Source organism: Tetrao urogallus (assembly GCF_951394365.1).
Source record: "Tetrao urogallus genome assembly, chromosome: 5".
NCBI lineage: Eukaryota > Metazoa > Chordata > Aves > Galliformes > Phasianidae > Tetrao > Tetrao urogallus.
In genome coordinates this window covers 8894627-8909404 of record NC_136818.1, presented here as the reverse complement: position 1 = coordinate 8909404, position 14778 = coordinate 8894627, and the positions used below count along the sequence as shown (strand labels likewise).

At 42.4% G+C, this 14778-nt stretch overlaps 1 protein-coding gene across 1 annotated transcript; it reads right to left on the bottom strand.

Moving 5' to 3' along the window:
• Positions 1-2802: 2802 nt before the first annotated feature.
• Positions 2803-13172, bottom strand: LOC306946869 (riboflavin-binding protein; the record flags this gene model as incomplete). Its single annotated transcript, XM_079535972.1, has 5 exons — positions 12990-13172; positions 12079-12178; positions 10836-10964; positions 6895-7006; positions 2803-3039 (listed from the first exon to the last, which is right to left on the bottom strand). The coding sequence occupies exons 1-5, from the start codon at positions 13126-13128 to the stop codon at positions 2803-2805; spliced, it is 717 nt and encodes a 238-aa protein (XP_079392098.1). The 5' UTR covers positions 13129-13172.
• Positions 13173-14778: the final 1606 nt, after the last annotated feature.

Genomic DNA, 14778 nt, shown 5'->3' with positions numbered 1-14778 from the left:
CTAACATTTGTCCAAGGTTTACCTTGCAAAGCACAACTTCATTTCCAGGGTGAAATGAGTCTCTGAAAGAGGACTTGTTTGTGCTAGTCCTCATTCTGCAACACTTGCAGCAATCAGATAAGTTTCTTACTGACTCCATCCCACTGACTCAGTTTGCTCACTCTTCCTCTCGGGTGTATTTTGAAGATTAATTAATATTTATAAAATACTTTTAGTAAAACCTGCCTGTGAAAAATGCAGCACTAGTTGAAAATGCTGCCATTATTGGTATTTATTATTTTGCAAAAGGGAAGCTATTTTGCAGTCAATATCAGTGTGGAATTAGGAACTATAAAAATAGATTAGGGCTCTAGAGATACTGGAGAAAATTGTGGCTGGCACAACTAAACTGAAGGTGAGAACTGTTGAGTAACCTGATGAAGAAAGCCTTCCAGTGGCACAAGGCACAGGAAGCAAGTTTTGGTAATAACACTTGGTAGTGAAATATACGTAGAATTAAGTATTTGTATTGCAGAAGGACGATGAAGTCCTTTTCAGTCTGTGAGTGTTAAAACTGAGGTTCATCATCATAAGTGACATCAATAATTCCCAAGCAGCAGGCTCAGCTCACCTATCTTAACCAGCTCTAGGGAACTGCCGAGTGAGATCTGGTTGGGAATGGCTCCTGGCAGTGCACAGATCTGGTTGGGAATGGCTCCTGGCAGTGCAGTGGGGTTTCGGAAGGCTCACACTGCTGTGCCAATATTTAAGGAAAGAAAACTAAATAAGCAGACCAGGCAGAGTGACCCAGCTAGCTGTGTTATGGTTAACATGACATCAGCGCCAGGCAGCATGGTACAAGAGCTGATGCTTAGTCATATAGTAAATAAGTCAATAACTGGCACAATTTTTTTATTTTTATCAAATTTATCTTGTTGGAAAATCCAAGTTAACTTATTAATAAAGTTTGTAAGTCTGGTTCCTACAGGTTAGTGTAGAAATACATTTCACAACATGTTTCACACAACGTTTCATCTACCATTGTGACATTCTGATAAAGATCTTGGTGGCATTAAATACAGAGACACTTCAGTTGTCCTGGTCCCTTGGTTTTGCTGTAGGATCCAGTGCTGTTCGGGAGCATGTGTCACCAGTCTTGTGGCTTGTTCTGAAAGTAAGCATAGAAGAACTTAGTTGAAAGTGTTTTCTAGGGTGATTTGGTGAGCTAAAGCAAAGAGAATAAGGGCAGATGGGAAAAATAGAGCAGAGATGCAGGCGGAGACAAATGTGCTAAATTTAGCAAAGAACATAAAGGAAATGTTTGGCAGTGGCTGTGCAGAATAAGCTGCTGTTATGCTAGTGAAAGGGAATGATTAATTAGTGAATTAATGTTGCATAGCAAAATAAAAAGCAGGAAGCTTTCTGCTCTGATTCAGGTGTCTCTGCAATCAAGAATGACGGCAAAGAAAACAGATCAGGGTGGAAAAAAAAACTAGCAGAGCTTCACAGAAGTGCATTTTCTGTAAGAATTGGCTAGCTGTTCTTTTCAAAATGTAGAAGCAGCAGGTTGAGTAGCCATGAAGTACAGACCTGGCGGCGTATCGTTCCAAAAGCAGTTCAGTACCGGTAGGAGTTATGCCACTGTTAGCTATAGTGAGAGGCAGAGCTTGACCTGATGGGTCTAGCATTACTATTGCAGCTGTGTGAAACCATTGAAGTAAACAAGCAGTCTAGGGAAGAGTGGGATGGATTTTTAACATTCTCCTGGTGTAAGGGGGTGTGCCGAGTCATTGTTTCAGCTGGAGGCCGGATCCTTCCATGTTGTAAGGTGCCGAGCTCCATTGCAAGCACTGAGAGGATGTGGATTTTCACTTGATGATAATGTGAGTCCCAAAATTAAATCCTTTCATGGTTGCCCTGGTGATACAACTGTGAAAGGCTGTACGGAATGGCATGGAACTCTCTGCTCTCCAGTGATGTCGGAGGAAGGATGCAAGCCTAAGTAAAACCGGCATTTGACTAATCTTTACCTGATGAGTTCCTCTGGGACTGGTGCAGACTTTGGTTTTACTTTGATGGTAGCAGTGATGCTGCAAGCAGAAATACCGATGGGGAAACCCCTCATGTGGGTCCTCCCTGATGTAGAGAGCGTTCTGTCTGTAGTCATTCCAAGGGATTCATTGCGTTCACAAGTATTCTTCACATTCATGGTGTAGGAGATTTTTGTGCTACTGTAGTTTAAAGTAGAAGCCCAGAGCAGCAGCCTTTGTATTTTGTATACTGGTCATATATGGATCCAGGGATTTATCTAATACACCACAATCCCCTGATATAGAAGTATGTTTTTGGGATACAAAATAGGTACATTTTCAGTTGTCAGTAGCCAGACCTACTGACCTATTTCTGCCTGCAACATTTCTCCCTTGTCTGAGCAGAGTGTGGCACACAGGAACTTGTGACATGAGTGATGATACCTATGCTAATGAAGGATCCGTGTTGAAGGTTTGGTGCACTACTGGCATGGCCTTCTAGAGTCTCTCACTGTTCCACCTTAAATCAGCAACCACTGCCTGTGCTTCTTGTCTTTGAAAATCAAGCCTGGAAGTTACCTTCAGGCTTCTGATTCAAGTCACAAGGTTACACCTGTGCTAACTTGCCTGGGAGCTTTGTGATGCAGATGCAGGAAAAACTCAGAGAAGGATTAATATAGCCAACCATTGATTTATTGAGTTCTCAGAAGTGAGGGATAAGACAGGCTGCTGTGATGCCCTGAGCCCAACCTTCACAATGATTTCCCTCCTCCTGACATTCACCCACCAAAATTCATCTCGTCTCTTCCCCTTCTTCTTGCTGCAGTGCCTCAAACTTCAGGAGTCTCTTTTGGCAGGAATGCTCCTCACTGCTGCTGATACTGGAGCTTTCCTCTGAGCTTTCGGAGAGGAGATGCTTGATTGCCACCATGTCCTTCTTGTTCATTTGCAAGCAGAGGCAGGAGGATTCGCTGACCTTAAATGATTCCCCCCACATGCTCTGGCACATGTCGGTCCCATTTGCATACATCTGTGTGTAAAACAGGAAAAATACATCAAACACAATTTAAAAAGAATGGAGTTAAAACCGAGTTGTGTTTATTTGAGAAACATCACTTTTTTTAGAAATGGTACAAAATTATGAAAAAGTCTGCAGTCATCCACTGTCTTGTACAGCTCTGCGCTGTACTTCATCCCTTTGCAATGTTATTTAGTTCCACCACTGGCAGAAGAGCTTTGCCAGTTGTGACAGCAAGCGATTACACAAAGTGCAGTGTGATGAACAGCCAGCCCTTTGTTTCCACCCCGGGGCTGACAGAGTAAAGCTGTGTGCAAGAGGCTGCACGACTTGCAGCATGTCAGGGCACTCTGACACGTCTCTGGGTTTGAGTACTGCTGGAAGTGCCAAACCGAGTGTTTTGAAAACTGGACTCTATTGGCAAGCTAGAGGCAGTCCAGTGGAGTCACAGCCTGCTGCAGTGCACATCATGACCAGGCAGAACCTTGCTAAGAGAAGAGGCATAACTCAGAAACTGCTTGATGAAAAAGAAGACTTACAGCTGTGGGCCCCGGCCTGCCTCCAAAGAGCTTTATTTATTGCCTCGAGAAATTGTGAGCTGCAGCAACTCTCTGCAGGTGAATTTGGCCTGTTCTTGGTGCTGTGTTGCTTTGTTAGTCCTCTGTCACAGGACCTGTGCAGCCAAACAACAAAAATATTTCTTGTTTGCCAGGCTTACATCGTGACAATCTTCTGTCCTCCCAGCTTGAGTTTTCCTAGAGTGTAAGCTTAGCAATTACCATGTTCAGCCACAGAGTGGGCAAGATGTATACTTTATCTTGCCTGCATTTCTCCTGTGTGTTTGTTGTTGAAGTTTGGTCTTTCCTGTTTCTGGAAGGAACTTGAGGTACTTCCCAAGTAATGCTAAAAATGGAGTTGGGGGTGGGAGTGATGACAGGAGCAGAAGCCTTAGGAATTAAGGAGAAGAGACTGCAAATGACTGAAACAGAACTAGGGAGCTGGACTGCTGGTCTTGTTGCCGACTGTGTCCCTGAGTCGCTTTGTGAGGATCTCTCAGAAGGAAGCTGTGTTTCAGCTGTGATATCACACGCAGTCCTTGCCTGTGACCTTGGTTCACTATTCCCTTGGCATTCCCTTTTGTGCTGTGATTTCTGCGTTCTGAGCTGGTTTGCCAGTCGCAGCAGCACATATAAAGATCTGTGAATCTTGGAGACAGTGATCTGTCTTCATGGTCAGGAGACTTCTGCATGGAAAGCGTTCTGTGTGCCAACAGTTAGTGATTATAGACTTAAATCTATTATATGGAAGTGGGACTGGGCATCTGTAGTCCTGCGGCTGCTTCTGCTCCACATATTTTCCACAAGTTCTCCTTATGAGATGTATCCTTGTCTCCTTGTCTCCTCACGTGCTAAACAACCCTGGCTAGGTTTTGTGCAGAAGGCAGGTGAGATGATATACATTAATCAGAGTTGATTTAGAAATCTATCCAGTGCAAATAATGGAGACTCCATTCTAAATAGCTCCAAAGGCAACGGTCTGTAATACAGCTTTTTACATCTCACCAGCTTGCTCTATGGATGCTGCGGTTGCTGGAGGACTGTGAAGGTTGGTCAGTGCACTGGGAGAGATGCCGGCTCAGAAACAGACAAGTTGCTGCATCTGGTTCTCCCATTGCTCTCCTTTGGGCAGCCAGATCTTAGCTGTCTCTTTCCAGCTATTCCTGTACTTTCAAGCAGCATGAGACATTTTCTTCCAGCTCCTGTACAGATCTTGCTTTTATCGGGTCGTGTGAGAAAATATTTAAAAGCTGTTATGAGTTTTCTGAGGTCCATATGCAGGAGTCATGGCTACGTCCTATTAGGTTCCACAGGTTCTGTAGCACACATTCGTGCTCTGATACTTGTTAAATTAGCCATTTAATTTTGACATTCCTCCAAACTTTGCTTAAAAATCATAGCATGGCCAGAATGCTGCAGCAAACAAAATGTGCCCATTTAACAAAAGCGTACTTAAATTATTGCTTCTGATTGTTCAGCTTCTTGGCCGCTGTTCTGGTCTGTGCATTAACATCACTTGGGAAGCACTCTGCTGGGAAAAAAATGATAAAATGTGCAGACCAACACTGGCTACGGTCCACGTACATTCTTAATACTCCTCACTTGTTCCAAGTAGTCCTTGCAAACACTTGCATACGTCACGCGTAGGACTGCTCATTGCTTCTCTGCATTTGCTGAGGGCATCAGATGAAAGCCTCTGCCCACAGTGCCCTGACGTGGGAGAACCTTTGGGGCCTTCCAGACGGCCGTAACGTTCCTTTCCAGGAGTTGAGTGCAAAGCAAGTGACTCCAGTGTTTGCGTGTAATTTCATTTTCATACGGGAAATATGTTTTTGTAATCGCTCTGAAGAAAATAAATATTTATTCATACTTACCATGCGGGCCTATTTTTGGTAAAAAACATGGGCAGTGTTGGGTGTGGTTCTGCTTAGTTTAGGAATAGCTGCATCTGCCTTCCAGTGATAAGACCTCTGGATTTGCTGCGTGGCTTTTTTCCCAGCCGATGCTATATTTTCTTTAAGAAATATTTACATGGGGGTTTAAGTTTGAACCTTCTACCTCTGGACTAGGAACAGTTTAAACAGGGACTGAAGATTGTTTATGGCAATTATCATTTTGCTTTCATTTCATCTGGAGCTACTGATGATTTAGCATATCTGCAAAGCTAGGCTGCGAGTTTCCACAGCCTGTTTGGTTTCTGGCCATCTTCCTGGCCCTGCTGATCAGTGTCACTGCAGAGCAGGCACAAATCCTGGACTGTGACTTACATCAGTCGCTGAACAAACTTCTGGATGTACACAAATTTGTACAGATTTCAAAACAATCCATTTGGGATCTGTGCAAGATGTGCTACCAGTCCCTAAGAACTGCACTTAAGTTCTGTTCACTTCTTTAGTTTGGACTGGATTTATAGACTCAGTGAGGTTTAACTGTTAATAATATTCCAATAAGTGTTGTGGTTTTGAGCTGTATAATCTAGCCTTGATCCTAGACATACTTGAGTCACTTGAGAGAAATCCCCCCTGACTCTTGAAGGCCTGTGAATCAGGTTCCAGGCAACTTTGGTCCCATAAGTCTTTTAATTTCTCATTTTATACACTTTTCTTCATAAAATCAGTTATCCCAACCACCAGAAAGTCGGGATGGGCTCCCAGAAGGCTTCTCAGTGCTGCTTTTTGACTAACAGATTTGAAGAGAAAAAAGCTAGCTGTGTCTAGCAATTGGCAGACACAAAGGAGAGCAGCAGAATTATGGTAGGTCTATGGAGAGTAAAAGGGAGACAACTAGAAGACTGCAAGGACTTAGGGCCTTGAAGTATGGAGGACTCAAATGTGACAACATCAGATAGAGGGGAGGGCAAGGATGCCTAATAAGTAAGAAAACCTTGGAAGTTCCTTAGTGACCTGGGAACCTGCTTCTCAGTGTAAAAAGGCAGAGGTGTGTAAAGCTCTACACCGTGTGACAAGTCTTATAAGATAAATTCATTGCCTCTTTCTGTTACATGATCCAGGTTCCTTTATCTTTTATTTTCTGACCTCTGCTGTGGTTAATGTATCAGTTCTGCTGGAACATCTTCTGTTTCGCAAGTGGTATGAATAGTGATTAATTAGAAGTGTGTATATTTACTGAGAGATCTACATAAAATGCTTTGGAAACTATATATTTGAGAAATCTGGTGGTAGGTATAGGCATAGCTTGAAATTGTTGAAATAGAAAATAATTCAGATATTGCATTTTAAGCCCACGTATTCAGGAAAAAGAAAGTACTCAGATTATTTATTTAGTGCCCCAACTGGCCGTGTTTTCTTACCTCCCTGTATGGCATGCATTTACTCTTACAGTGGTTTTCTCCTCTTTCATCCCGTTCCCAGTCCGTCAGCCAGTTATGGGCACAAATGGAATCGTCTTTGCAGGCTTCGTACCTTCATGGAGATCAGTGTGGAAGATACAATTATTTTCCTTAGTGTTTTCCAGTGAACTACAGGGATTCAGCTTGAAAAGCCCCTGGGCTGCGCTAGTAATGTGTGCGGTCACACAGCGCTCTGTATCAACTGATCTTCAAGAAAGGTGCACGTGATCTTAGCTTGAATGTGCATAAACTGAACCAGATAGGAAGGCCTAAATCCCAACAAAAACTAAGCAGATGAGCCATGACATTTCATGCTCACAGGTTTAAGGAGGTGGTCTGTGTTCTGGGAAGCAGCGTTCATTCGCGGTGATCTGTTCTGCTTGGTGAAGTTTGCTGACGTTACTGAGGAGAGGGAATGCTGTGTGGCAGGGAGTTCAACGAGTGCTGACCATCAGCGCTGTGGTGTAGCACAGGTATCCTAAGTGTGAATTGGCACTTGAGAGAGAAGTGGGGGAGATTTATGAATTACTGTGGGAAAGGATGGATGGTAATTCCTGAGCATGGGACAGTTATGAGAACTGCTCAGTGAAATAAGGAAGACCTATAAGCAATAAAATCGGATAAGCTAAGGCCGTCAGCCTCAGAACGTTTTCAAAGAAGTTAAGCTTGAAGTGCAGGAGCAAAGATAAATGCTCTGTGAGGTGTAGGGTCTACGATTTTAAATTTAAAGTGATTTTTAAGTTGTAAGCAATAAGGTGAAGAGAAGCTTGTAAGTGGGCTGGAATCACTAAGGTATGCAACTGACTGTTCTATGTGATGAGATCTCATGACCTACCCATCGCCTTACACCATTTCCTTCCTTCCACTTCACGTTCTGCTTTTGGCTCTTACTTTGGTTCAAATCCTTAATTTGTTAAGGATCTCTTTCTGCAGATCAATTAACATCTACTCAGACTTTGTCTCCATGGCTTGGGGCAGTCTATTCACACCAGAAACTGGGAGTGCCAAAAGCATGAGGCATAGCTTTCAAAAAATGCAAGTAGCGTTCATTATAATTAATGCTTTGGGGTATATTTTCTGTTTGGTTTTAAAGTCTTCAGGGTCACGTTTCCAAAATGACTTTGATGTCACAAGGACAGCAGACTTATGTTGTAAAATGAAACACGAGGCTGTCACATAGTCACAGAACTGCAGGATCTGGACATTGTAATACATTTGAACGTGCAAGGTAAGAAGGTGCACATCTGCAGAACTGTCACTGCACGGTGCCTGGAAAACGAGCTCACAGGCAGCACACGGGCTCTAAGTTGTTGCTCAAGTACAGGCAGTAATTATAAGTGAGTAGACTACGTGCATTTGAGCCTAACCTTTTGTACTTCTTATTGCAGTGGCAGACAAAGTGATTTTAAATGTATTTGCAGTGCACACAGAAACATTGTAGTAGGACTGAAAAGTTCCTGCTTCTCATTTTCACATTAAAATCAATGTTTGAAGGTCAAGACCTTTGCTGAAGCTTTGATCAGGTGAGAAGCTGTGATTCAGTGACCCAGCCCAACGTGTTCCCTGACTGGGATGCTTCATGGCTGCTCCACAGCGCTGCTGGCAGGTGGGACAGGTGCAGGAATGGAGGAGCAAGGTTGGAGTTGAGGGGAGGGCAGAACTGCTTTTATTGTTTGGTTTGTAAATTAGTGTCACCTGCAGTTATACTTTTCAAACTTAAGAGTGTGTATTTCAGAGTTTGACTGAACTGGGGTATCCGTGTTATATCTCTGGCTTGCTTGGGAATCTGAATTAAATATGATTATTAAAATATTTATATTTTTATTCACTGTTACCTATTGAATTGTTGGGTGAGAGGTTTCCTAATTACAATTATTTCCTGACCCTGTGGCTCGCTACAAGAAGGTAGCAAGGCATAATTCTATTTTATGGGTTTTTTCTTTCCCTGTGGAAGTAATTAGGAAGCTAAGTTCATGACAAATCATGACTTCTGATAAGTTTGATTTTTCTGCTGTCCAGAAACCCAAAAGTAGTTTCTTCAGACATTAATCATAACCTGTGAGAATCTTGAACATGAATATTTAAAATACCCGCTCCAAATATACCAGCTCCCTGTGCGCACTGGGTGGGGTATTTTTATTTTGAAGCTTTTGTCTTTTAATTCTATTTATAATTAGCTGTTTCTCTGTGAAATGGTGCGGGGTCACCTCACAGGTGGGTCAGACAAGGGCACGGATACGGGGCTCATTCAGAAGCAATAGGTTTAGAGCTAGTGGGAGGAAGCAATTCTAAGACAATAGGAAGAAAAGGAAGGCCCCAAGCCAGTCAGATGAATTTCTTTTAAATGAAGCCACTGCTCATTCAGAGCCCTCTGCACTTTGCTGGCCACAAAGCCGTCCGGCATGCAGCAGGCACACTGACGGCACTGGGGAAAGTAGGTCACATCACCAGCAGTGCTGAGCGCACTCCGATGAATAGAGCACACACAGAACGTTACTTTAGATCACCAGAAAGGATCGGAATTCTGGCCAAGCTCTTCTCTGGCCTCGGGCCTTAAGCAGGGTGAGGGAATGGGTTTGACATTGGGTCAGGCAGGCATACAAAGCAGCATGCACAGTGATGGCTCGTCTTCACGTGTTTGATTCAGGCCAAGCATCTGTGACGCCGACAGGGGCAACGGATCATTGTTCAGTGTTTGCTTAGAGCTGAGCCTTTTCCCTACCAGGAAAAGGGACTGGTTCTTTGTCCCTGTGCAGCAGCTCTCAATCACATACACAAATACTTTAAAAGTTAAAAATGCTGTTTACCTGGAGGTTCTGGTAGTACCCAAGCAATACTGAGGGTTTTGTGATGTAATATTGATCCACTGTGTACACGGGTATAAATCTCATAGGTACTCAGACAGGTTTAAACCAATTCATCCTTGTGAGAAGGATTTGAAGTGCGTGCGAAGTAAAATTAAGTCCCTTTCCTTTCGTTGCTATGTTTTCTCTGAATGTAGCAATTTGCTTTGTGTGCTGTTACTGATGTAGATTCTATGGTTACATTGTTTCGGGGTACATTTGCCTTAGATATCGGTATTCAATTACTTTGCCTGCGTTTTAAGGCCCACTGGGAACTCTGTTGCTTTAGTATCCAAATGTTTTCACCTTTCAGAAATATTTAGTTTGGAGGTTTGAGATTCTGAGTGCTGAGATACCATGTTCCTACTCCAAGACTAAGGACAAATAGGTGCTGCTACATATTTTGCACTCAAAAAGTAATCTGATTCCATAATGCTATATTTTGGGAAACGAAGTCAAATGCTGCTCTGCTCGCTGGTTACTGTTCTTGTTTCTCTGAAGCTCGGGCTTGTAGAAGTGTTGTTAGAGTCAGGGAGACAGAAGGAAAGAGTGAAGGGTAAGGATGAAAAACTTAGAAATGAAGCTAATTTGTTATATCTATTAACTGAGAACCACACTGCAAGCGGCTGCTTCCATGATTTCACAATGCCTTTTTAATACACACAGATGTGCTGTATCATAATCAAATATTTAGACTTAAAATCTCACCTGCACAAAGCTGAGCTGTGCAGGCGGGTGTTTGAGCAGCAGCGCAGTGCCCTCGTGGAGAGCAGCGTGGTGCTGCCGAGTCCCTGGACTGGGACAGAGAGTGACTCCGTCCTGCTTTCAGCTTGGGACATTATTGTGCAGGGCAGCAGCTCAGCAGGGGAAAAGGTAGAGATGGCAAACTAGAAAGGAGCAGGAGGAACAGGCAAAAAGCTTTACAAGTGATACAGCACTATGGAATCTTGTTGCTCATTGTTTGGGAAGGCCGTGCTCCGTCCACCTGCTCTCTCTGACTCCTGAGTACCAGGCCTATTAAAGCTAAATAAAGACATTTTGATAACGATTAGAACCTACCAGTCATCACAGAAGCTTTGGCACAGTGGAACAGACTGAATAGCAGCAGTATATCTGGGATTGATCCAGTGAGCAGCGTGCGGAGAACACCGGTAAAAGCACTCGATTTTCTTTGTGAAATCTTCACAGCTGTTGTGGGTGAGAAAAGCCTCAAATAAACATGTTGCTCAGTGTTAAGGCTACGACTTCAATTTTCTAGATCTGCTTTGATGTGGATGCAGTACTACAGACTAGGAGAAAAGCAGAAAAGTTTCATTTTGCCCTGTTTGTATCATTCTTTTGCTATTGTGTACAGACTCTGGCTGCAATTACCACAGCCAACTAAAGAGTGCACAAATGTTCCCATGCGTATTTCAGCCCTATTTGTGTAGCTTTTCCATAAACTTTTGGGGCCTTGAGTTTTCCTGGCAGAAATGACTCAAGACAGCAATAAAACGTAGTTTAGAATTGTAGTATAAAATATTTTCTAAGCTGTAGTCTAACAGTTTCACCAATCTTTGTATTTTCCCACAGCCCAGCTGAAATTGCTTAAAAACAGTGTTGCTGCTCTTCTGGGAGTGGCAGGCAATAGCTGTGACTTCCACACATCTGTTTTTGCTTAATTGTTTTGTACTTTCATTCCTTTATTTCTCTAACTTGCCCTGTTTCACAGCTCTAGCATCTAACAGGGTATTAAAAACCTGAATTATGAAGACGTTCTCCGATTCTCCATGGTTACCAAATGGAGTACAAGACTACAAGATTTTTTATTCTAAATAATCAGATATTTTTATTTCTGGCCTCTTGTGCATTTTGTTTGGAAGATCTAATCATCTGGTGGATCTGCTTTCTCAACGGAGAGGAAGAAGCTGATCTTTTTGACTGGGGTTTGCAGGGTGTGCACTCACTGGGATGTGATGGTTGCTGTACAGAGGTGCAGCACAGTCACTACCTGCTGGGTTTATGACTGCTTCACATTGCCAGATCTGGTTCTATATTGAAAGCAAACTTTAACAAGCATAACTCTTCCTTGAGAAAAAGGCATAAATCTCTCTGCACAAAAAGTCTGTACTTAAGGATTCATGGGCTTTTGTGAGAGAGGAAAAAGAAGAGCCAGATGTTGCTCTGGTGTGGAGGAGAGATGATGGGGAGCGGAGCGGGCGGCGTAGGGCCAGCCCATCTGCGGGCAGTTAGTGCTAGCCGTGTGGCTGCTACAGCATAGCTCCAGAGAAGCAGGACACAGACAACATCAAAGCTGACTTACGATTTACTGAGCTGCCCACATCTGTTCCAGTAGCTGTTGCTTACTTTAATTACTGGGGAATGAGCCAATTGCTCTGTGAAGTTTGCATAGCAACAGGAAGCTGTCAGGAATGAAACAAAGATCTTACAGTAAGGATTTTTTTGAACACTCTGGAAGGCTTAAAATATAAGGTGAATCTCTTTGGTCCATAACGTGATGAAGTCTTTTGATACTAAGCAAAAGTTGCGGCCGAGCTTGATGTTTTAGTTTTTGGAAGAGCAGTGTGAATGCTAAGTGGGAAAGACTGGCATGAACACTGCTTTGTAAAGGTGTGTCCAGGAAGCCCCGTGAGGTTTACTGCTGCTCTGCTGGATGTTATATGCTGATGGGTGGTAATTTTATAAGTTACCAAGCAGGAAAAGAGAACTGAAGAACTGTAAAAAATATTGCTGTAATTTGCTCAGTATGAAAGTTTAACCTTCTGCAGTTTGTGTGGGAAACGACAGGCAATTGCAATCTGCTACAATTAATTAAACACTGCTATTTTTAATAATTTACTGGGGACAATAGTTAATTCACTAGTACGATCAAGAGAGAAATATGTTTTAAATATTTTTATACTTTATGACAATGGGCTGAGTCCATCTTTTCTGTAAACCTTTTAAAGCAGATAGAGATTCCAGAAAAGTAAACTGCGTAGGCTTTTTAAACAGACAGTGGATAAAGCCAGTGGGAGTTCTGCAGCTGACTTTGTTAAGGACCAGAGTTTACTCTTGAGTTGCATGCAGCAAAATGATATTGAGGGAGGTTTTTCAAATGCAACTTATACTGCATCTAACGTATCTCTCAGAAGCTTAAGAATGGCCAGAACAATCAGTGTGTACAGAACTGGACTTCTAGACTAGCTGCAGCAAAAGCTAAACCACTCTTACATTCAGAATACAGAGTGCATTCATGCATGTTTGGCTCTGGACTTGGCTTCGCTTTGTGGGTGTCCCCTTCCAGACATCCATACTGCTGGCAGGTAGATGATGTGATGACAGCAAGGAGGGTGATGGCAAACCTCAGCATTGTTGTTCAGTTCTTTTCCTGTATGGAGAGAAGTCTTTACTGATATCCTTTAATTATAGGAAAAGTCTTGATAATAAGAAGAGCTGCTGTAAAAAAGCTACATATATATACGACTAAAATATGCTCAGGAGTTGTATACATGTAAATATTAGAACACTCATTCTCCCTTTCTTTGCTTATGTCTAAACACTTATTCTTCTGCCACGTATTTCCAATCTTTGGTGGCCTGTGAAAAAGCATTCCTTCAGGCTGTATGTTACAGTTTTTAGTATTTAAGAAAAGGTTTTTAAATTTCTCATGCAGATATGAATTTACCATCCCACTGCTGCACAGATTTGAAGATAAGATTGATCAGCTCCTAAACTTACTGAGTTCTTCTGTGCACTGGGAAATGACCCATTTAATTCCAATGCTTCTGTTTACAGAATTGACAAGCTAATAGTAGGATGTATAGTGTATATGGTATAAGGAAACACTTGAGCTGGATAAATTGTGTAGATAAGATGCCTTCATGGAGGTTATGCTCACTTGTACCTAATAATCTGATTGATTGTTTTCTGTCTCTTTTGTAGAGTTCAGTCAAAAATGCAAGATAAAAACCATTTTATCTGCGAGAATAGAGCTTCTGTAAGTACAGATTACATATCAGTGAGTTATGCAGATAAATCTAGAACCTCCTACGTAAATAAATGCATAATTCCTTATGGTGTAACTAATTTAACCTTTAATTCTTTAGTTAAATATTCCTGATGCCTTTTTTGTCAGAGGTTTGCCTGAACAAGAGCTGCAGCTCCTCTCCTTACCTAAACTTTTCGGAGGTAAAGAAAGCAACATGTTACAGAAGAAAACCGCCTGTATGATTTCTCAGTAGTTTCTCACCTCTTTTGCTGCCTTCTGGGTGAAACTTCTCCCTAGAACAGAAGCACAGTGCATTGCTCTGCTCGCTTTCCACTTTATATACCCGCCATCTGGCATCAGCACTCCAGAATTTGTTTGCCCTGCAGAGTTCCTTGACCCTTTGAAATGCTAACATAGATTTATCTCAAAAGCAGATGGAGTGACCAGCACATAATGCCCTTTTATTGCTTGCAAATGTGGACATAATGACCAGGAAAGTACATAAACTAGAATTAGAAAAACAACAGCTCTCCAGTGTACCAAATACAACTACCTCCCATCCCCTGCCTGATTTTGCAATGATTCCTTTTGCTATAATTATTAGATTCGTTTCTACCACAGCTCAATTGGGCTCTTATCACAGATTTCACTGAATTAGAGACATTAAAAACGACACTTCGTATTTCGGCCTGACTGGCTTAATCTTAAATGTAAATATATCAGTTTGCTTTGTGTTACTCAGTAATTTTACTGCAGCCCCTGAAAGAGAATTGGTCTCCTGATTCTCAGGCCTTTGCTCTTTGTCCAGAAGATTCCTTCTTCAACCTGCTGCTGTTTGCCCTTCTTGCTCTACCTGCCGTATTTGTGCTTCCCAACGGGTGTCTCAAGCACAAGGAAAAACTGTTGTGTGAACCACTGACAGCAGCTGCAGACTGGATTTCCTTACAGGATGTGCTTTCTGCAGAGAGGATTCTGCATCTGAACATGAACCATCACAGGAGGCAGATGTGGTGATTACAAATAGGTGCACTT